Below are 23,212 nucleotides of genomic sequence, written 5' to 3' on the forward strand. Positions count from 1 at the left end.
CACATTACAATGAGACTAGCTGTCTCGCTTTAATATTCAGATCTGCTGAAAAGTGGTCCCGCCCACAACGTCTTGCGAGTTCACGGCTCCTTGGTTTTCAAGTTTTCACACAATGTACGTTTCCATGTAACAGGGGCTTTGAACTCACCAGCGCTCCACTTGCCCGCTAGCACTGAAACAGTCCTTTCCTTCAGCACCTGCTGTCGGTCTTCTTCCCAAACTCTTTGTCTGACTGATTCCGAGAGTCTGAGCCTGTGCAGGAGCAAGGACACCTGCTCCCTGTTCTGCGTCCAGGTGCTAAAACGTGCACCTTGTTTTCAGTACGTTTTAACCTGGGCCCCATGTCCCCATGGCAGCCAGGTCACATGGGCATGTCTCTGGGCTGGTTTTGCAGGAGGTCTTTCGAAATGATAATTTCATTTTAAATTGATGAGGAATAGTTTAAAGCATAACTGAGGTATAAAGCCTCACATTTGTAACACTGCTCGCAGTTCAGACCGAGTGCAAAGCCCCTCAGTGTGAATAGCCAATGTTGGAACTGCCTGAATCTCCCTCCATTGCTAATCTCCACTGACTGATATGTTTATAAAGAAAGGCCTGCATTTCCAGAGCACCTTTGGCAACCTCAAAATGCCCTAAATACTCCAGATTATTTGAAGCATAGAAACTGTTGTAATCTAGAAGCACATCAGCCAATATTGACACAGTAAGATCCCACAAACAGCAAGATGATGGCACGATCGCCTGTCTTACAGTATTGATCAAGGGACAAATGTTAGTCTGGGAGAAATAATAGCAGTGCCACCTTTCGCATCCTGAGAGGGCCAAACAGGACCTTTGTTTTTTTTTAAAAATATATTTTATTCAAATTTTTCAGTCAAACAAAGACAGTACAAAATTTTCCCCTTTTGCAACTTTAAAACAATATAAATAATGATGATGACCGTTTTTTTTTTAAGAATAAATAATATATTAACTAGACGGCAACTGCCAGCAACAAAAATAAAAACTAGCCAATATCCAAAATATTAAAGTCACAAAAACCAATATAAATAACTCATATACAAACACCTGTACAAAACCCCTGAGGGCCTGGATGCCCCCTCCCCCCCCTCCCCCCTGGGTTGCTGCTGCTACCTTTCCCATTTCCCTTATCGTTCTGCGAGATAGTCGAGGAACGGTTGCCACCGCCTGGTGAACCCTTGAGCCGAACCTCTTAGTGCGTATTTTATCCGCTCCAGTTTTATAAACCCCGCCATGTCATTTATCCAGGCCTCCACGCCCGGGGGTTTAGCTTCTTTCCACATAAGTAATATCCTTCGCCGGGCTACTAGGGACGCAAAGGCTAAAACATCAGCCTCTCTCGCCTCCTGCACTCCCGGCTCTTCTGCAACCCCAAATATCGCCAACCCCCAGCCTGGCTCGACCCGGACACCCACCACCCTTGAAAGCACATTCGCCACCCCCACCCAGAACCCATGCGGTACTGGGCATGACCAAAACATGTGGGTGTGGTTCGCTGGGCTTCCCGCGCATCTCCCGCACCTATCCTCCACTCCACAAAATCTACTTAACCTTGCTCCAGTCATGTGCGCCCTGTGTAGAACCTTGAATTGTATCAGGCTGAGCCTGGCGCATGAGGACGAAGAGTTTACCCTACTTAAGGCATCTGCCCACAGCCCCTCCTCAATCTCTTCCCCGAGCTCCTCTTCCCATTTTCCCTTCAGCTCCTCCACCATCATCTCCCCCTCGTCTCTCATTTCTCTGTATATATCTGACACCCTACCATCCCCCACCCATGCCCCCGAAATCACTCTGTCCTGAATCTCTTGCGCCGGGAGCCACGGAAATTCCCTCACCTGTTGCCTCGCAAAAGCCCTCAGTTGCATATATCGAAATGCATTCCCCGGTGGCAACCCATATTTTTCTGTCAGTGCTCCCAGACTCGCAAACGTCCCGCCTAGGAACAAATCCTTCAATTTCACAATCCCTGCTCTCTGCCAAGCTTGAAATCCCCCATCTATCTTCCCGGGACGAACCTGTGGTTGTTCCTTATCGGGGACCTCACCGAGGCACCCGTCACTCCCTTATGCCGTCTCCACTGCCCCCAAACTTTCAGCGTTAGGACCTTTGTTTAACAGCCCATCTGACAGTCAGCTGCCTGACAGTGCAGCACTCCCTCAATAAAGGTGAAGTTGCCATAGTCCCAGATGACCCTAGGCTGCTGTCCCCTTTATGAGGGGGAGAGCTGACGGGGGGCGATTTAACCTGAGGGTCATCACACCTCAGGAGAGGGGCAAGGTTGAGAAGGCAGGCGGCCTTTGTTTATGTTCTTGTGTCTTTGGAGTGGGGATTTGAACCCACGACCTTTTGATGTGTTTAAAGTGGTCAGTCAGACAGAGTTAATGTGGTAAAACATGCCAGCGTACTTGGCCAGAGGAGAAATTCTTTCACCCAGAGCATTGTGAACCTTCAGAATTATCTGAGCTAGGGGGTGGTCTCTGGCGGAGACTACCCAAGACAGACTTCTTGGGCAGCAAGGGATTATTGTGAACAGTTTTGGTCCCCTTATCCAAGGCATTGGAGGCAGTCGAGAGAAGGTTCACTGGGTTGATCCTGTGTGGTGGGATTTCCTTATGACGAGAGGTTGAGTAGGTTCGGTCTGTGCTCCTTGGAGTTTGGAAGAATGGGAGGCGACCTTATTGAGACATATCGGATTCTCAGGGGGCTCGACAGAGTTGATGATTAGAGGTTGTTTCCCCTTGTGGGAGAGTCTAGGAACAGAGGGCATCATCTCAGAGTAAGGGGTTGGCTGTTCAGACAGAGATGAGGAGGTATATCTTCTCTCAGAGTAGTGAAGCTATGGAATTCTTTACCGCAGAAAGCTGTAGAGGCTGGGTTGTTAAGTATGTTTAAGGCTGGAGCCCCGATGGCGAGTATAGTGACGAACCGGCGGAGGTCGGAGTACTTTCAACTGTACCGAGGGACGAGGCAGGGGTGCCCCCTGTCCCCCCCCTGTTGTTTGCATTGGCGATCAAACCATTGGCCATGTCATTGAGGGAGTCTAATAAATGGAGGGAGGTGGTCCGAGGGGCAGAAGAGCATCGGGTGTCGCTATATGCGGATGACCTGTTGCTGTACGTGGCGGATCCAATGGAGGGGATGGTGGAGGTCACGCAGACTCTAAGGGAGTTTGGGGAGTTTTCGGGCTATAAGCTCAATGTAGGGAAGAGTGAGCTCTTTGTATTACAGGCGGGGGACCAAGAAAGAGGGATAGGGGACCTACCGCTGAGGAGGGCGGAGGGGAGCTTTCGGTATCTGTGGAATCCAGATAGCCAGGAGTTGGGGGACCCTACATCAACTGAATCTGACGAGGTTGGTGGAGCAAATGGAGGAGGATTTCAAAAGATGGGACATGTTACCGCTCTCGCTGGCGGGTAGAGTGCAGTCGGTCAAAATGGTGGTCCTTCCGAGGTTTCTGTTTGTGTTTCAGTGCCTTCCCATCGTGATCACTAAGGCCTTTTTTAAGAGAGTAGGCAGGAGTATTATGGGGGTTGTGTGGGCGAATAAGACCCCGAGAGTAAGGAGAGGGTTCCTGGAACGTAGTAGGGACCGAGGAGGGTTGGCGCTGCCAAACCTGGGGAGCTACTACTGGGCAGCAAATGTGGCGATGATCCGTAAGTGGGTTATGGAGGGAGAGGGGGCGGCATGGAAGAGGATGGAGATGGCGTCCTGTAAAGGAACAAGCCTGGGGGCGTTGGTGACGGCACCGCTGCCGCTCTCGCTGACAAAGTATACCACGAGCCCGGTGGTGGCCGCAACGCTAAGGATCTGGGGCCAGTGGAGACGGCACCGGGGTGCAATGGGAGCATCGGTGTGGTCCCCGATCAGGGGTAACCACCGGTTTGTCCCGGGGAAGATGGACGGGGGGTTCCAGAGCTGGCATCGGGCGGGGATTGGAAGAATGGGGGACCTGTTCATCGACGGGACGTTTGCGAGCCTACCTAGGGGCACAGGAGGAGAAGTTCGAGTTACCCCCGGGAAATGCCTTTAGATATATGCAGGTGAGGGCTTTTGTGAGGCGACAGGTGAGGGAATTCCCGTTGCTCCCGGCACAAGAAGTTCAAGATAGGATGATCTCGGGTGTATGGATCGGGGAGGGCAAGGTGTCGGAAATACACCAGGAGTTGAAAGAAGAGGGGGAAGCGCTGGTAGAAGAGTTGAAGGGTAAATGGTAGGAGGAGCTGGGGGAGGAGATCGAGGAAGGTCTGTGGGCTGATGCCCTAGGTAGGGTTAATTCCTCCTCCTCGTGTGCCAGGCTCAGCCTGATACAATTTAAGGTGGTCCACAGAGCACACTTGACGGGGGCGAGGTTGAGTAGGTTCTTTGGGGTAGAGGACAGATGTGGAAGGTGCTCAGGGAGCCCGGCGAACCATGTCCATATGTTTTGGTCATGCCCGGCACTGGAGGGGTTCTGGAGAGGAGTGGCGGGAGCAATATCTCAGGTGGTGAAAGTCCGGGTTAAGCCAAGCTGAGGGCTAGCACTATTTGGAGTAGTGGACGAACCGGGAGTGCAGGAGGCGAAAGAGGCCGGAATTCTGGCCTTTGCGTCCCTAGTAGCCCGGCGAAGGATCTTGCTAATATGGAAGGAGGCGAAGCCCCCCAGCCTGGAGGCCTGGATAAATGATATGGCTGGGTTCATAATGCTGGAGAGGATTAAGTTCGCCTTGAGAGGGTCTGCGCAGGGGTTCTACAGGCGGTGGCAACCGTTCCTAGACTATCTCGCGGAGCGTTAGAGGAAGGTCGGTCAGCAGCAGCAGCAACCTTGGGGGGTGGGGGGGGTGGGGGGGTGGTGGGGGAGGGGGGGGGTGGGGGGGGGGGGGGTGGGGGGGGGTGGGGGGGGGGTGGGGGGGGTGGGGGGTGGGGGGGGTGGGGGGTGGGGGGGGTGGGGGGTGGGGGGGGTGGGTGGTGGGGGGGCTGGGTGGTGGGGGGGGGTGGGGGGTGGGGGGGGGGGTGGGGGGTGGGGGGGGGTGGGTGGTGGGGGGGGTGGGGGGGGGGTGGGGGGTGGGGGGGGGTGGGTGGTGGGGGGGGTGGGTGGGGTGGGGGGTGGGGGGGGGCACGTCCTGGGAGGGGGGGGAAGGGGGGACTGCCTGGGAGGGTGGATGAGCAAGAGATAACATGAAGGGTTGGGGAAACTGGCACGTACGGGTGAGGGCCAGTGTACAAAGCTGTGTAAATATATCATTTTGCCATGTATATATCTTGCTCTGCGCGATTTCTCGTTTTTTTTGTTACGAGGGGGGGGGCTATTGTTTGTAAGGGAGAAAAATTGTGTTAAAAAATTTAATAAATATATCTTTAAAAAAAAGTATGTTTAAGGCTGAGATAGACTGATTTCTAATCAGTGAGGGTTATTGGGATAAGTGAGGATTATCAAACCAGATCAGCCATGATCTCATTGAATCGCGAAGCAGACTGGATGGGCTGAATTACCTGATTCTGTCTTCCGTCTTGGTCGTATGGGATCGAGGTAGTCCGATCAGCCACCATCTTATTGAATGGTGGAGCAGGCCGAGGGGCCAAATGGCCTGACCCGCTCCCTCCCCCCCCCGCCCATCATTCGTATCATCGTGCGATTGTCATAGAATTGGACACGGCACCACATGAAGACAAGAAATGGAAAAGCTGGACAAGGTTAAGGATTTAAGGACCACATTAAATGAGGAGAGGGAAAGAGAGAGGGGTGGAGAGGTTTAGGGAGGGAGTTCTGGAGTTCTGAATCTCAGCAATCGAAGGCACAGCCACCAATTGGTGGAATGATGCGGATAGGGGGGAGGGGGGGAGGGGGGTGGTGAGAAGAGGCAGCGGATTGGAGGAGCCCAATGATCTCGGTCCATCTCAAGTGGCTGCTGCATTTCCTCATTAGAATCATAGAATTTACAGTGCAGAAGGAGGCCATTCGGCCCATCGAGTCTGCACTGGCTCTTGGAACGAGCACCCTAGCTATGCCCATACCTCCACCCTAACCCCGTAACCCCATCTAACCTTTTGGACACTGAGGGTAATTTATCATGGCCAATCCACCGACCCTGCACACCTTTAGACTGTGGGAGGAAACCGGAGCACCCGGAGGAAACTCACACAGACACGGGGACAACGTGAAAACTTCACACAGACAGTCACCCAAGGCCGAAATTGAACCCGGGTCCCTGGAGTTGTGAGGCCGCTGTGCGGACAACTGTGCCACCATGACGACTGATTGCCCGTGAAGCGGGTTGGGATCGGTTTGAGACATCCTGTGGTCACGAAAGGTGCTATATCGATGCAATGTTTGTGTGGAAATTATTGTTGTATTGCTGTTCCCAGTGAATGGATTTGACTGCTGCGTTTTCCCCTCCCGCCCCTCTCCAGTGTTCAAAGTGACAGGCCCCGAAGCCCCTGTCATTGCCATGATTGGTGGGGAGGCAGTGTTGGAATGCCAGCTGATTCCAGATAAACCCACTGCGGACATGGAGCTGCAGTGGGTTCGCAGTGATTTGAGTCAACACATTCTCATCCACAAGTACATCTTTGGGCAGGATGTGGAAGAGCAGCAGGCTGAGGCCTACCGGGGGAGGACTGAGTTCTTTAAGGATGAGTTTAACCAGGGCAATGTCTCCCTCAAAGTGAAACACGTCAGGCTGGAGGACGAAGGGGATTATCTCTGCATGGTCGAGCAGAACAGCATCATCGAGCAAGTGGCCATGAAGCTCAAAACTGCCAGTAAGTCAACGCTGCTCAATGAAGGACCGCTCGCGGCTCTCTCTCTGTCTGTCTCTCTCTCTCTGTCTCTCTTTCTGTCTGTCTCTCTCACGCTCTCTCTCGCTCTCTCTGTCTCTGTCTCTCTCTCTCTCTCTCTCTGTCTCTCTCTCGCTCTCGCTCTCGCTCTCTCTGTCTCTCGCTCTCTCAGTCTCTCTCTCGCTGTCTCTGACTCTGTTTCTCTCTGTCTCTGTCTCTGTTTCTCTCTCGCTCTCTCTGTCTCTCTCTCTCGCTCTCTGTCTCTCTCTCTCTCTCGCTCTCTCTGTCTCTCTCTCTCTGTCTCTCTCTCTCTCTGTCTCTCTCTCTCGCTCTCTGTCTCTCTGTCTCTCTCTCTCGCTCTCTCTGTCTCTCTCTCTCTGTCTCTCTCTCTGTCTCTCTTTCTGTCTCTCTCTCTCTCTCACTCGCTCTCTCTGTCTCTCTCTCGCTCTCTCTCTGTCTCTCTCGCTCGCTCTCTGTCAACTCTTGCTCTCTCGCTCTCTCTCACGCTGTCTCTGTCTCTGTTTCTCTCTGTCTGTCTCTGTTTCTGTTTTTCTCTCTCTCGCTGTCTCTGTCTCTTTCACTGTCTCTCTATCTCTTTCGCTGTCTCTCTCTGTCTCTCTCTCGCTCTCTCTGTCTCTCTCTCGCTCTCTCTGTCTCTCTCTCGCTCTCTCTGTCTCTCTCTTGCGCTCTCTCTCTCTCTCAGTCTGTCTATGTTTCTCTCTGTGTCTGTTTCTCTCTCTCGCTGTCTCTCTCGCTGTCTCTCCCTCTCTCGCTTTCTCTCTCTGTCTCTCTCGCTCTCTGTCTCTCTCTCGCTCTCTGTCTCTCTCCTGCTCTCTCTCTCTCTCTCTCTCTCTCACTCTGTCTCTGTTTCTCTCTGTCTCTGTTCCTCTCTCTCTCTCGCTGTCTCTGTCTCTCTCGCTGTCACTCCCTCTCTCGCTCTGTCTCTCTGTCTTCCTCTCTCTGTCTCTGTTTCTCTCTCTGCTCGATTAATACCACCTCTGTCACTCACTCTTTCATCAACTCGCCCATCACTCACACTCACATCACTCTCATCCGCCCCCCCCTCCGCTCCCTTTGATCCTCCTTTGCTCCCCCTCCAACTCTGCTCCCTCGAGCTCCCTGCCACTCCCTCGGTCCCCCCTCCACTCCCATCGTCCCCTCCCCCATCGGCCTCCCATCGCTCATCCTCCACTCCCTCTGCCTTCACTGTTTCTAGTCCACTTTGTCTCCCACTAACCCCAACCCCCCTCTCAGCTTCTCTTTGTGTCTCCACCCCATTCCTTGCTGCCCCTCTCTCCCCGCTCTTTCCTTCATTAACCCTGAGGATAACCCCAAATTGGGAGGGGCAGGGCGGGGATAGACATTACTGGGGAGATCTGAAACAAACTCAGGAGAACATTAATAAACTTGCTGTTAAACACAGATAAATGTGAGGCAGTCGGTTTTGGCAGGAAGAATGGGAGGTCAATTGTTCCGTGGGAGGTGCAGGTCTTGGTGAGTTAGAGGATCAAAGGGAACTCGGTACAATTAGAATAACTAAAAACTGCGCCAGAGGTCAGCAAGCTCAGCAAGGGTTTATCGCTGGAGGAATAGAATTGTAAAGTAGGGAAGTTATTCCTTGTTTAGAACATGGAACATAGAACATTCAGTGCAGAAGGAGGCCATTCGGCCCATCAAATCTGCACCGACCCACTTAAGCCCTCACTTCCACCCTATCCCTGTAACCCAATCACCCCTCCTAACCTTTTTTGGATACTAAGAGCAAATTAGCATGGCCAGTCGACCTGACCTGCACGTCTTTGGACTCCAGAGGCTAGAAGTTAAGAGGAGCACAGAGATCTCAGAGGGATGTGAGATGGAGAAGATTACAGGGAGAGGGAGGGGGTGATCAGGTCATGGAGGGGTTTGAACAGCAAGGATGAGAATTTTCAAATCGGAGAACCTCTTGACTGGGAGCTGTCGGGCAGCGAGCAAAGGTGGAGACGGGGGAACGGGACGCATACGGGTCAAGACACGGGGGTGGCACAGATTTGGAATGGCCTCGGGTTTACACGGTAGAATGTGGGTGAGCAGGCAGGAGCGGGTTCGAATAGTCGTTCCTCGGGGTGACGGAGGCATGGATGAGGGTTTCAGCAAAAGCTGTGCTGTTACGGGGTGAAGGTGGCAGTGTTACGGGGCTGGGGGTGAGGGTGCCAGTGTTATGGACTGGGGGGGAGGGTGGCAGTGTTACAGGGTGAGGGTGGCAGTGTTACAGGGTGAGGGTGGCAGTGTTACAGGGTGAGGGTGGCAGTGTTACGGGGTGAGGGTGGCAGTGTTACGGGGCTGGGGGTGAGGGTGGCAGTGTTACGGTGTGAGGGTGGCAGTATTACGGAGCTGTGACGGGGTGAGGGTGGCAGTGTTGCGGGGTGAGGGTGGCAATGTTACAGAGCTGTGATGGGGTGAGGGTGGCAGTGTTATGGAGCTGTGGCTGGGTGAGGGTTTCAGTGTTAAGGAGCTCGGATGGGGTGAGGGTGGCAGTGTTACGGAGCTGTGATGGGGTGAGGGTGGCAGTGTTATGGGGCCGTGATGGGGTGAGGGTGGCAGTGTTACGGGGCAGTGACAGGGTGAGGGTGGCAGTGTTACGGGGCTGTGATGGTGTGAGGGTGGCAGTTACGGAGCTGGGATGCGGTGAGGGTGGCAGTGTTACGGAGCTGTGATGGGGTGAGGGTGGCAGTGTTACGGGGCTGTGATTGGTTGAGGGTGGCAGTGTTATGGGGCCGTGATGGGGTGAGGGTGGCAGTGTTACGGAGCTGTGACGGGGTAGGGGTGGGAGAGTTACGGGGCTGTGATGAGGGTGTGGGTGGCAATGTTACGGGGCTGTGACGAGGGAGAGGGTGGCAGTGTTACGGGGCTGTGACTGGGTGTAGGTGGCAGTGTTACGGGGCTGTGACGAGGGAGAGGGTGGTAGTGTTACGGGGCTGTGACGAGGGAGAGGGTGGCAGTGTTACGGGGCTGTAATGGGGTGAGGGTGGCAGTGTTACGGGGCTGTGACGGGGTGAGGGTGGCAGTGTTACGGGGCTGTGACGAGGAAGAGGGTGGCAGTGTTACGGGGCTGTGACGAGGGAGAGGGTGGCAGTGTTACGGGGCTGTGACGGGGTGAGGGTGGCAGTGTTACGGTGCTGTGATGGGGTGAGGGTGGCAGTGTTACGGGGCTGTGACGGGGTGAGGGTGGCAGTGTTACGGAGCTGTGATGAGGTGAGGGTGGCAGTGTTACGGGGCTGTGATGGGGTGAGGGTGGCAGTGTTACGGGGCTGTGACGGGATGAGGGTGGCAGTGTTACGGGGTGAGGGTGGCAGTGTTATGGGGTGAGGGTGGCAGTGTTACGGGGCTGTGACGGGGTGTGGGTGGCAGTGTTACGGAGCTGGGATGCGGTGACGGTGGCAGTGTTATGGGGCTGTGATGGGGTGAGGGTGGCAGTGTTACGGGGCTGTGATGGGGTGAGGGTGGCAGTGTTACGGAGCTGGGATGGGGTGAGGGTGGCAGTGTTACGGAGCTGCGATGGGGTGAGGGTGGCAGTGTTACGGGGCTGTGATGGGGTGAGGGTGGCAGTGTTACGGGGCTGTGACTGGTGAGGGTGGCAGTGTTACGGGGCTGTGACGGGGTGAGGGTGGCAGTGTTACGGAGCTGTGATGGGTTGAGGGTGGCATTGTTACAGGGCTGTGACGGGGTGAGGGTGGCAGTGTTACGGGGCTGTGATGGGGTGACGGTGGGAGTGTTACGGGGCTGTGACGAGGGAGAGGGTGGCAGTGTTACGGGGCTGTGACAGGGTGAGGCTGGGAGTGTTACGGTGCTGTGATGGGATGAGGGTGGCAGTGTTACAGGGTTGTGACTGGGCGAGGGTGGCAGTGTTACGTAGCTGTGATGGGGTGAGGGTGGCAGTGTTACGGAGCTGTGACAGGGTGAGGCTGGGAGTGTTACGGAGCTGTGACTGGGTGAGGGTGGCAGTGTTACAGGGCTGTGACTGGGCGAGGGTGGCAGTGTTACGTAGCTGTGATGGGGTGAGGGTGGCAGTGTTACGGAGCTGGGATGGGGTGAGGGTGGCAGTGTTACGGAGCTCGGATGGGGTGAGGGTGGCATTGTTACAGGGCTGTGACTGGGTGAGGGTGGCAGTGTTACGGGGCTGTGATGGGGTGAGGGTGGCAGTGTTACGGGGCTGTGACGGGGTGAGGGTGGCAGTGTTACGGGGCTATGATGGGGTGAGGGTGGCAGTGTTACGGGGCTGTGATGGGGTGAGGGTGGCAGTGTTACAGAGCTGTGACGGGGTGAGGGTGGCAGTGTTACGGGGCTGTGATGGGGTGAGGGTGGCAGTGTTACGGAGCTGTGACGGGGTGAGGGTGGCAGTGTTACGGGGCTGTGATGGGGTGAGGGTGGCAGTGTTACGGGGCTGTGATGGGGTGAGGGTGGCAGTGTTACGGGGCTGTGACGGGGTGAGGGTGGCAGTGTTACGGGGCTGTGATGGGGTGAGGGTGGCAGTGTTACGGGGCTGTGATGGGGTGAGGGTGGCAGTGTTACGGGGCTGTGATGGGGTGAGGGTGGCAGTGTTACGGGGCTGTGACGGGGTGAGGGTGGCAGTGTTACGGGGCTGTGATGGGGTGAGGGTGGCAGTGTTACGGAGCTGTGATGGGGTGAGGGTGGCAGTGGTACGGGGCCGTGATGGGGTGAGGGTGGCAGTGTTACGGGGCTGTGATGGGGTGAGGGTGGCAGTGTTACGGAGCTGTGATGGGGTGAGGGTGGCAGTGTTACGGGGCTGTGATGGGGTGAGGGTGGCAGTGTTACGGGGCTGTGACGGGTGAGGGTGGCAGTGTTACGGGGCTGTGATGGGGTGAGGTTGGCAGTGTTACGGACCTGTGACTGGGTGAGGGTGGCAGTGTTACGGAGCTGTGATGGGGTGAGGATGGCAGTGTTATGGGGTGAGGGTGGCAGTGTTAAGGGGCTGTGACGAGGGTGAGGGTGGCAGTGTTACGGGGCTGTGATGGGGTGAGGGTGGCAGTATAACGGAGCTGTGACTGGGTGAGGGTGGCAGTGTTACGGAGCTGTGATGGGGTGAGGATGGCAGTGTTACGGGGTGAGGGTGGCAGTGTTACGGTGCTGTGATGAGGTGAGGGTGGCAGTGTTACGGAGCTGCGATGGGGTGAGGGTGGCAGTGTTACGGGGCTGTGATGGGGTGAGGGTGGCAGTGTTACGGGGCTGCGATGGGGTGAGGGTGGCAGTGTTACGGGGCTATGATGGGGTGAGGGTGGCAGTGTTACGGGGCTGTGATGGGGTGAGGGTGGCAGTGTTACGGGGCTGTGATGGGGTGAGGGTGGCAGTGTTACAGGGCTGTGACTGGGTGAGGGTGGCAGTGTTACGTAGCTGTGATGGGGTGAGGGTGGCAGTGTTACGGGGCTGTGACAGGGTGAGGGTGGCAGTGTTACGGAGCTGTGACGGGGTGAAGGTGGCAGTGTTACGGGGCTATGACGGGGTGAGGGTGGCAGTGTTACGGGGCTGTGATGGGGTGAGGGTGACAGTGTTACAGAGCTGTGACGGGGTGAGGGTGGCAGTGTTACGGGGCTATGATGGGGTGAGGGTGGCAGTGTTACGGGGCTGTGATGGGGTGAGGGAGGCAGTGTTACAGAGCTGTGACAGGGTGAGGGTGGCAGTGTTACGGGGCTGTGATGGGGTGAGGGTGGCAGTGTTACGGGGCTGTGATGGGGTGAGGGTGGCAGTGTTACGGGGCTGTGATGGGGTGAGGGTGGCAGTGTTACGGGGCTGTGACGGGGTGAGGCTGGGAGTGTTACGGGGCTGTGGTTGGTTGAGGGTGGCAGTGTTACGGAGCTGTGACGGGGTGAGGGTGGCAGTGTTACGGGGCTGTGACTGGGTGTAGGTGGCAGTGTTACGGGGCTGTGATGGGGTGAGGATGGCAGTGTTACGGGGTGAGGGTGGCAGTGTTAAGGGGCTGTGACGAGGGTGAGGGTGGCAGTGTTACGGGGCTGTGACTGGGTGAGGGTGGCAGTGTTACGGAGCTGTGATGGGGTGAGGATGGCAGTGTTACGGGGTGAGGGTGGCAGTGTTAAGGGGCTGTGACGAGGGTGAGGGTGGCAGTGTTACGGGGCTGTGATGGGGTGAGGGTGGCAGTGTTACGGGGCTGTGATGGGGTGAGGGTGGCAGTGTTACGGGGCTGTGATGGGTGAGGGTGGCAGTGTTACGGGGCTGTGATGGGGTGAGGGTGGCAGTGTTACGGAGCTGTGACTGGCTGAGGGTGGCAGTGTTACGGAGCTGTGATGGGGTGAGGATGGCAGTGTTACGGGGTGAGGGTGGCAGTGTTAAGGGGCTGTGACGAGGGTGAGGGTGGCAGTGTTACGGGGCTGTGATGGGGTGAGGGTGGCAGTGTTACGGGGCTGTGATGGGGTGAGGGTGGCAGTATAACGGAGCTGTGACGGGGTGAGGTTGGGAGTGTTACGGGGCTGTGACGAGGGTGAGGGTGGCAGTGTTACGGGGCTGTGATGGGGTGAGGGTGGCAGTGTTACGGGGCTGTGATGGGGTGAGGGTGGCAGTGTTACGTGGCTGTGATGGGGTGAGGGTGGCAGTGTTACGTAGCTGTGATGGGGTGAGGGTGGCAGTGTTACGGGGCTGTGATGGGGTGAGGGTGGCAGTGTTACGGGGCTGTGATGGGGTGAGGGTGGCAGTGTTACGGGGCTGTGATGGGGTGAGGGTGGCAGTGTTACGGAGCTGTGACTGGGTGAGGGTGGCAGTGTTACGGGGCTGTGATGGGGTGAGGGTGGCAGTGTTACGGTGCTGTGGCTGGGTGAGGGTGGCAGTGTTACGGGGCTGTGATGGGGTGAGGGTGGCAGTGTTACGGGGCTGTGATGGGGTGAGGGTGGCAGTGTTACGGGGCTGTGACGGGTGAGGGTGGCAGTGTTACGGGGCTGTGATGGGGTGAGGATGGCAGTGTTACGGGGCTGTGATGGGGTGAGGGTGGCAGTGTTACGGGGCTGTGATGGGGTGAGGGTGGCAGTGTTACGGAGCTGTGACTGGGTGAGGGTGGCAGTGTTACGGAGCTGTGATGGGGTGAGGATGGCAGTGTTACGGGGTGAGGGTGGCAGTGTTACGGAGCTGTGATGGGGTGAGGGTGGCAGTGTTACGGGGCTGTGACGGGGTAAGAGTGGCGTTGTTACGGAGCTGTGACTGGGTGAGGGTGGCAGTGTTATGGAGCTGCGATGTGGTGAGGGTGGCAGTGTTACGGGGCTGTGATGGGGTGAGGGTGGCAGTTTTACGGGGCTGTGACGGGGTGAGGGTGGCAGTGTTACGGAGCTGTGACTGGGTGAGGATGGCAGTGTTACGGGGCTGTGACTGGGTGAGGGTGGCAGTGTTGCAGAGCTGCAATGGGGTGAGGGTGGCAGTGTTACGGAGCTGTGATGGGGTGAGGGTGGCAGAGTTACGGAGCTGTGATGGGGTGAGGGTGGCAGTGTTACGGAGCTGTGATGGGGTGAGGGTGGCAGTGTTACGGGGCTGTGATGGGGTGAGGGTGGCAGTGTTACGGAGCTGCGATGGGGTGAGGGTGGCAGTGTTACGGGGCTGTGACGGGATGAGGGTGGCAGTGTTGCAGAGCTGCAATGGGGTGAGGGTGGCAGTGTTACGGAGCTGTGATGGGGTGAGGCTGGCAGTGTTACGGAGCTGTGATGGGGTGAGGGTGGCAGTGTTACGGAGCTGTGATGGGGTGAGTGTGGCAGTGTTACGTGAGCTGTGACGGGGTGAGGGTGGCATTGTTACGGGGCTGTGATGGGGTGAGGGTGGCAGTGTTACGGAGCTGCGATGGGGTGAGCATGGCAGTGTTGCGGGTCTGTGACGGGGTGAGGGTGGCAGTGTTGCAGAGCTGCAATGGGGTGAGGGTGGCAGTGTTACGGAGCTGTGATGGGGTGAGGGTGGCATTGTTACAGGGCTGTGACTGGGTGAGGGTGGCAGTGTTATGGAGCTGCGATGGGGTGAGGGTGGCAGTGTTACGGGGCTGTGACAGGGTAAGGGTGGCATTGTTACGGGGCTGTGACTGGGTGAGGGTAGCAGTGTTATGGAGCTGCGATGGGGTGAGGGTGGCAGTGTTACGGGGCTGTGATGGGGTGAGGGTGGCAGTGTTACGGGGCTGTGACGGGGTGAGGGTGGCATTGTTACAGGGCTGTGACGGGGTGAGGGTGGCAGTGTTACGGAGCTGTGACTGGGTGAGGGTGGCAGTGTTACGGGGCTGTGACTGGGTGAGGGTGGCAGTGTTACGGGGCTGTGATGGGATGAGGGTGGCAGTGTTACGGGGCTGTGATGGGGTGAGGGTGGCAGAGTTACGGGGCTGTGATGGGGTGAGGGTGGCAGTGTTACGGAGCTGCGATGGGGTGAGGGTGGCAGTGTTACGGGGCTGTGACGGGGTGAGGGTGGCAGTGTTGCAGAGCTGCAATGGGGTGAGGGTGGCAGTGTTACGGAGCTGTGATGGGGTGAGAGTGGCAGTGTTACGGAGCTGTGATGGGGTGAGGGTGGCAGTGTTACGTGGCTGTGACGGGGTGAGGGTGGCATTGTTACGGGGCTGTGATGGGGTGAGGGTGGCAGTGTTACGGAGCTGTGATGGGGTGAGGGTGGCAGTGTTACGTGGCTGTGACGGGGTGAGGGAGGCATTGTTACGGGGCTGTGATGGGGTGAGGGTGGCAGTGTTATGGAGCTGCAATGGGGTGAGGGTGGCAGTGTTACGGGGCTGTGATGTGGTGAGGGTGGCAGTGTTACGGGGCTGTGATGGGGTGAGGGTGGCTGTGTTACGGGGCTGTGACTGGGTGAGGGTGGCAGTGTTACGGAGCTGTGATGGGGTGAGGGTGGCAGTGTTACGGGGCTGTGATGGGGTGAGGGTGGCAGTGTTACGGGGCTGTGACGGGGTGAGGGTGGCATTGTTACGGGGCTGTGACTGGGTGAGGGTGGCAGTGTTATGGAGCTGCGATGGGGTGAGGGTGGCAGTGTTACGGGGCTGTGATGGGGTGAGGGTGGCAGTGTTACGGGGCTGTGACGGGGTGAGGGTGGCATTGTTACAGGGCTGTGACAGGGTGAGGGTGGCAGTGTTACGGGGCTGTGACTGGGTGAGGGTGGCAGTGTTACGGAGCTGTGATGGGGTGAGGGTGGCAGTGTTACGGGGCTGTGATGGGGTGAGGGTGGCAGTGTTACGGAGCTGCGATGGGGTAGTGTGGCAGTGTTACGGGGCTGTGACGGACTGAGGGTGGCAGTGTTACGGAGCTGCGATGGGGTGAGTGTGGCAGTGTTACGGAGCTGTGATGGGGTGAGGGTGGCAGTGTTACGGGCTGTGACTGGGTGAGGGTGGCAGTGTTACGGAGCTGTGATGGGGTGAGGGTGGCAGTGTTACGGGGCTGTGACGGGGTGAGGGTGGCAGTGTTACGGAGCTGCGATGGGGTGAGGGTGGCAGTGTTACGGGGCTGTGACGGGGTGAGGGTGGCAGTGTTGCAGAGCTGCAATGGGCTGAGGGTGGCAGTGTTACGGAGCTGTGATGGGGTGAGAGTGGCAGTGTTACGGAGCTGCGATGGGGTGAGGGTGGCAGTGTTACGGGCTGTGACTGGGTGAGGGTGGCAGTGTTACGGAGCTGTGATGGGGTGAGGGTGGCAGTGTTACGGGGCTGTGACGGGGTGAGGGTGGCAGTGTTACGGAGCTGCGATGGGGTGAGGGTGGCAGTGTTACGGGGCTGTGACGGGGTGAGGGTGGCAGTGTTGCGGAGCTGTGACGGGGTGAGGGTGGCAGTGTTGCGGAGCTGTGACGGGGTAGGGGTGGCAGTGTTACGGAGCTGTGATGGGGTGAGGGTGGCAGTGTTACGGAGCTGTGATGGGGTGAGGGTGGCAGTGTTACGGGGCTGTGACTGGGTGAGGGTGGCAGTGTTACGGGGCTGTGATGGGGTGAGGGTGGCAGTGTTACGGGGCTGTGATGGGGTGAGGGTGGCAGTGTTCCGGGGCTGTTGTGGGGTGAGGGTGGCAGTGTTACGGAGCTCGGATGGGGTGAGGGTGGCAGTTACTTAGCTGCGATGGGGTGAGTGTGGCAGTGTTACGGAGCTGCGATGGGGTGAGGGTGGCAGTGTTACGGGGCTGTGACTGGGTGAGGGTGGCAGTGTTACGGGGCTGTGACTGGGTGAGGGTGGCAGTGTTACGGAGCTGCGATGGGGTGAGGGTTGCAGTGTTACGGGGCTGTGACGGGGTGAGGGTGGCAGTGTTACGGGGCTGTGATGGGGTGAGGGTGGCAGTGTTACGGAGGTGGAGATAGACGCTCTTGGTGAGGTTGGGAGCTCAGCTCGGGATCCAATCTGATGCCAAAGTTGCAGGTGGACTGACTTCACCTCAAACGGTTACCATGGGGAAGGTTGGAGTTGAGCGAATGGTGTTGGTCTCACTGACGGTTTCCCTTCCTCCTTCTGACTTGACAACTCTTCTGAATGTAGGTTTTGGCCATCGTCCTGTGTTACGATTGGACGGTTACCACTCTGAGGGAATTGGGCTCCAATGCGATTCGTCCAGCTGGTACCCGGCTCCCAGGGTGCACTGGTCAAGCAGGAACGGCAAGGACATGACCGAGAAAGCCACAACCAAGACGGTGCAGGGCACCCACGGCCTCTACAGCGTCTCGAGCACCATCGAGGTGACCAGCGACTCCATCAACATCTTCAAGTGCCTGGTGAACAGCACCATCCTGAAACGCACGCAGGAAAGCAGCCTCCAGATCCCCGGTCAGTACGGCGAACTGTGCGTGTTCGGATAGATAGGCCGGGTATGTAACGCAGCCATGGAACCTCCCAAAGTGCCTCACAGCCAATTAAATACTTTGTTGTCGTTTGAGTGCCCACTCCAGAGACCCGTCAGCCCGAGACTGGCACTCCAGCGCCACACTGAGGGAGTGCTGCACTGCCAGTGGTGCTGTTAAACAGAGGTCTTTGAGGCAGGATATAAAAAGCTGCCATGGCCATTTTGAAGGTGAGCAGGGGAATAGTGACTTCACCACGTTTCCACCCGCCGGGTGAAGAGATTTCTCTTCATCTCAATCCTAAATAGCCGATCCCATATCCTGAGTCTGTGACGCTTTGTTCTAGAACCCACCCCCAGAGGAACCAACGTCCCTGCATCCATGCTGTCCAGCCCTGCCAGAATCAATTAGATCCTCTCTCAATCTTCTAAATTCCAGTGAAAACAGGCCGAGGCCACCCAATCTCTGCTCATCCGACAATCCTGCCCTCCCAGGAATCAGTCTGGTGAACCGTTGGATTGCAAAGCAGAGAAAAATGACTTTCTACGGGGTGGGTGCATGGGTGTCTGAAGTGAGGAAACGGTTGACACAAAGGCTGAGGGGGGGATTAGGAACAGTATTTTAAGCAGAGAGCACCTCCAGAGGGCTAGCACCTGCAAGACGTGCCGAGCGGTATCTTCCCTCCCCGCCCACACTGTGCTGCAAATATAGTCGATTGTCGGGCTTGCTCTCCATGGGCAGAGCTGAAACCGGGGAGAGGAGGGACACTGCCTCGTCAGGGCCTTGGAGTGGGCCAGGAACTCCGACCCACACTTCCTCCACCAACCACAGGCCCAGGCAGTAAGTTGAGTAGAGATGTCAAGTCTTTTCCTGACAGGCCATTGTCCAGACTTGTAAGTGGACAGAGAACAAGATGGCCACAAGTCCTCGATTCTATAATTACTTCCCCACTTTCATTTTGTTGGCGGCGCAAGGAGCCTGAGAGGGAGTGAACCGTGGGCCTAAGGGTCAGGACTGGGGTCAGTTTAATAAATGGAGGCCTTCCTTCTCTTTCCGTTTCCAGATGAATTCTTCCCTCGGATGTCGAAATTATTCACCGCGTTCATCCTGTTTCTTTTCCTCTTCGTCGGGATAATGGGCGCAGCAGCGTTCTATCAGTACAGAAAGCGGGAAAATATGGAAGGTATGGCGGCCTGGTCACGGAGATGGCTCCATTTTGAGATGGATTATCATTGTAAGTCAGGACACCATTGTGTGACATTTGGAAACTGGGGGCTAGTGGCGTTTGGAGACAGGGCGTGAATCTTGCGCGTCTGAGTTATGTGTAAGTGCGTGTCTCGTGTGTGCCTTGTGTCGTGTGTGAATGTGCGTGTCTCTTATGTGCATGTGTGAGATCAAACACTGCACGTACAAACCTCTCTCTTCTCTTTCAGAGCTTCGCAAACGCCCAACAACTGAAGGTAAGTTACACTTCAGTTACACATCGCTCCTGCCACCTTTATCTGCCCTCCAGCACTTGAATCACAGAGCCAGCCATGACCCAGTGGGCACTCATACCTCTACCTCAGCAAGTTGTAGTTTCAAATCCCATTCTGGACACTTGAACACAATAAAGGCTTCACTCCCAGGGCAATACTGAGGGAAGGCTGCCCAAGAACTCTCTCTCTCCCCGTCCACCTCCCCCCAGCCCCAGAACATAACTGAGCTCCTCTAATTCTAGCCCCTTGAGCATTCCATAGATACCCGACAGTGCAGAAGGAGGCCATTCGGCCCACCGCTCCACTACTGGTGGCCAGGCCAGGAAATCCTCACTGAAGCTCTCTCTGCCTCTTAACATTTCTCTCCACCTGCAAAAGACCGACCTACCTGACCAGCCTTTTGGGAACTGGCCCCAAGATCTCCTTACATTGTTTGCTGCACAGTTTTATTTGATAAAATGGAAACATAGAAAATAAGATCAGGAGCCGGCCATTCTGCACCATTCAATACGAACATGACTGATCCCCTATCTGAATACCGTACTCCCGCCCTCTCCCATGCTCCCGCCCTCTCCCATACTCCCGCCCTCTCCCATACTCCCGCCCTCTCCCATACTCCCGCCCTCTCCCATACTCCCGCCCTCTCCCATACTCCCGCCCTCTCCCATACTCCCGCCCTCTCCCATACTCCCGCCCTCTCCCATACTCCCGCCCTCTCCCATACTCCCGCCCTCTCCCATACTCCCGCCCTCTCCCATACCCCCGCCCTCTCCCATACTCCCGCCCTCTCCCATACTCCCGCCCTCTCCCATACTCCCGCCCTCTCCCATACTCCCGCCCTCTCCCATACCCCCTGCTGTCCTTTAGTGTCCAGAAATCTAACTATTTCCTACTACAGTGACTTTAAAAAAAATAAATTTAGAATTCCCAATTCATTTTTCCCAATTAAGGGGTAATTTAGCGTGGCCAATCCACCTGTCCTGCACATCATTGAGTTGTGGGGGTGAAGCACGCAAACACGGGAGGAATGTGCAAACTCCACATGGCCAGTGACCCAGAGCTGGGATCGAACCTGGGACCTCGGGGCCGTGAGGCAACAGGGCTAACCCACTGCACCACCATGCTGTCTACTTCAATGACTTAATCTCTGTGTAACACTCCAGTGAATCGCCTCGGGATGTTTAATGTTGTTGAAGGTGCCATGTCAATGCAGGTTGTTGTTGAAAATGGTTGCCCACTGATCCTTATTCTTTTTTATTGTAGAATACATGTCTGTCCTGAACCGACAAGGTAAGAGTCCTGTTGAGTGTGCGCCTCGAATCTTCGAAATGCTTGTAACTTGTACCTGTGAATGTAGAATGTTCCAGACATTTAGTGTGATACGTTGGGCCCTGTGTAGAATGTCCCACAACATTCAGTGTCACACTTTGGGCTCTGCATAGAATGTTCCAGAGTATCCGGGTTAGAAAATGAATGGGACACGCTAGCGCCTCCGGGGTTGTCGCTGGGACACTGCATGTGTTCCAGAGTATTTCCTGGAATGGGACGCTAGCCGAGACCTTCATCCCCAGGTTGGGTGTGCGGAGTTGGGAGATTGGAAAACCCCACCATTCAAAATGGCCACTGCCAGGTGGGATTTTCAGGTTTTCCTTGCGGGGGAGGGTGGAATGCGGGCTGAAAAACGAGTTGGGGCTGGTGACCCCAGAACGGGTGCAGAGGCGGACTGGCGTAAGGCTTCCGTCATATTCAAATAAATAAGGAAGACAAATAAAACCAAAACCACCCTCACTACACATTCTCTATGCCCCATTCATGGCCCCTACAGCTCTATGCCAGCTTAGTTTTCCTCTACCCACCCCAATGGCCCCTCACACTCCTATGCCAATTTATTGTCAGTTCATGTCAATCCATACCCCATACCCGCTGCCCTTACCCACCATGCCAACTCATTGGATATTGGACAGTTCTTTGACACTCCCTAGATAGCTTTGACAGGATTGACAGCCGGATAGCTTCTTAATGCTGCCTTGCCAACTGGACAGTTCCTTGACAGTTGGGCATTTTCTTGACAGCTGGACAGCTCCTTAACATTTCCTTGACAGCTGCACAGTTTCTGGGCAGCTGGACAGTTCCTTAATAACCATAATACAATGTAGACGTGCTTCACACGGCTAGTGCAAGAGTTCTGTCCCTCACTGGGGAGGAAGTTCCCCCCTCGGGAGTTGCCAGCTGGCAGCTCCACAAGTCTGGGCAGCACCAGGGGCCTATTAGTGACCTCTACCTAGATGGCACCAAGAAAGTAGGCCCATGGATCCATGGAACCAACTTATGGGGTCTCGGCCAAGGAGAGTTTCAGCTGGTCATAGGGGGAGGTGTTGGGGGAGAGGGGGGGCGTTGGGGGAGGTTGTGGGGGGAAGGCTGCATGGGTGAGGTGGGGTTAGGAAGAAAGGAGGTTTTCAATCTTAGGAGGGGCTCCACCCTGTGGTCTGCAAAGAGAGCCCCTATAGATCAAACCACTTTCACCCTCCCTTGCTGCTCCTTGAAGAGGTCGCCTGCTCCCACCCGACTGTTTCATGTCTTAGACAGTCGATTGTCAGTCATTCGTAAGAAGCCTAATTGACCCTTCATTATCTATTTAAATCTGGTGGGTGGGCTGCTGCTTTTGGAGGTGCCCAACCCGGCCCCAGCAGAAACATGCCAGGCAGGGGCGTGTAAAATGCAGCCCCCCCTCTTTCATGGGATTTAAATGCCCGGCTGCCTCATGAACTGTTGCTGACATATCTTTTCTGTTTTTGTTTCAGAGAAGCTGAAGCTTGATGTTGGTGAGTTTTCCAATTCAACATCTGACTGGACGTCTGAGTAAGCTTGTATCCACGTCACCAAGGCAGACACTCTTTTTTGCTTGATTTCTAATCCCAAACTCTGGAATAATTCATTGGTCAGCGGACAGCAGCCATGCGGGTCACTGTTGTTGAGCACAGCAGGGCTCTGAGGCCAATGGGTTCACATCAAGTAGCCCACTACTGCTTCTAGTTTGTATCTTTGTATGTCGGATTAAAGTCCAAGTCAGGCCTCCGCTCGAATCCAAGCCTGAGGTCAGATCCTGGTTTACACGCCTGAAGATAGGTCCAGGCCCAAGTTCAGATCTAGGGATGACAAAACTGACCTCTGGTCAAGATGAGAGCTCAGATCTGGTCCGAGGCCTGCTCCAGTACCGAGCTCAGCTCCAGACCGGAAGTCTGATCCAGGCCCGAGTCCTGGTCCAGGACCAAGCTCAGCTCCAGGTCCGAGGCCCGGTCCAGAACCGAGCTCAGCTCCAGGTCCGAGGCCCGGTCCAGGACCGAGCTCATCTCCAGGTCCGAGGCCCGGTCCAGGACCGAGCTCAGATCCAGGTCCGAGGCCCGGTCCAGGACCGAGCTCAGATCCAGGTCCGAGGCCCGGTCCAGGACCGAGCTCAGATCCAGGTCCGAGGCCCGGCCCAGGACCGAGCTCAGATCCAGGTCCGAGGCCCGGTCCAGGACTGAGCTCAGATCCAGGTCCGAGGCCCGGTCCAGGACCGAGCTCAGATCCAGGTCCGAGGCCCGGTCCAGGACTGAGCTCAGATCCAGGTCCGAGGCCCGGTCCAGGACCGAGCTCAGATCCAGGTCCGAGGCCCGGTCCAGGACTGAGCTCAGATCCAGGTCCGAGGCCCGGTCCAGGACTGAGCTCAGATCCAGGTCCGAGGCCCGGTCCAGGACTGAGCTCAGCTCCAGGTCCGAGGCCCGGTCCAGGACCGAGCTCAGATCCAGGTCCGAGGCCCGGTCCAGGACCGAGCTCAGATCCAGGTCCGAGGCCCGGCCCAGGACCGAGCTCAGCTCCAGGTCCGAGGCCCGGTCCAGGACCGAGCTCAGATCCAGGTCCGAGGCCCGGTCCAGGACCGAGCTCAGATCCAGGTCCGAGGCCCGGCCCAGGACCGAGCTCAGATCCAGGTCCGAGGCCCGGCCCAGGACCGAGCTCAGATCCAGGTCCGAGGCCCGGTCCAGGACCGAGCTCAGATCCAGGTCCGAGGCCCGGTCCAGGACCGAGCTCAGCTCCAGGTCCGAGGCCCGGTCCAGGACCGAGCTCAGATCCAGGTCCGAGGCCCGGTCCAGGACCGAGCTCAGATCCAGGTCCGAGGCCCGGTCCAGGACCGAGCTCAG

General features: G+C 56.7%; 1 protein-coding gene across 4 annotated transcripts in view; it reads left to right on the forward strand.

Annotated features, from left to right (window-relative positions):
* The window catches only part of LOC140390450 (butyrophilin subfamily 3 member A1-like), an 84,593-nt gene that overhangs the window by 27,594 nt on the left and 33,787 nt on the right, over nucleotides 1-23,212 (forward strand). For 2 of the 4 annotated variants that reach the window (XM_072475597.1, XM_072475598.1), the window contains exons 3-8: nucleotides 6,412-6,762; nucleotides 17,258-17,542; nucleotides 18,620-18,739; nucleotides 18,990-19,016; nucleotides 20,298-20,324; nucleotides 21,836-21,856. In XM_072475597.1, coding sequence (XP_072331698.1) covers nucleotides 6,412-6,762; nucleotides 17,258-17,542; nucleotides 18,620-18,739; nucleotides 18,990-19,016; nucleotides 20,298-20,324; nucleotides 21,836-21,856 — 831 coding nt within the window. The remainder of the gene's footprint in view (nucleotides 1-6,411; nucleotides 6,763-17,257; nucleotides 17,543-18,619; nucleotides 18,740-18,989; nucleotides 19,017-20,297; nucleotides 20,325-21,835; nucleotides 21,857-23,212) is intronic. The other 2 variants (XM_072475599.1, XM_072475600.1) reach the window with 1 other exon arrangement.

The sequence above is a fragment of the Scyliorhinus torazame genome, chromosome 14 (genome assembly GCF_047496885.1).
Source record: "Scyliorhinus torazame isolate Kashiwa2021f chromosome 14, sScyTor2.1, whole genome shotgun sequence".
In the NCBI taxonomy this organism is placed as follows: domain Eukaryota; kingdom Metazoa; phylum Chordata; class Chondrichthyes; order Carcharhiniformes; family Scyliorhinidae; genus Scyliorhinus; species Scyliorhinus torazame.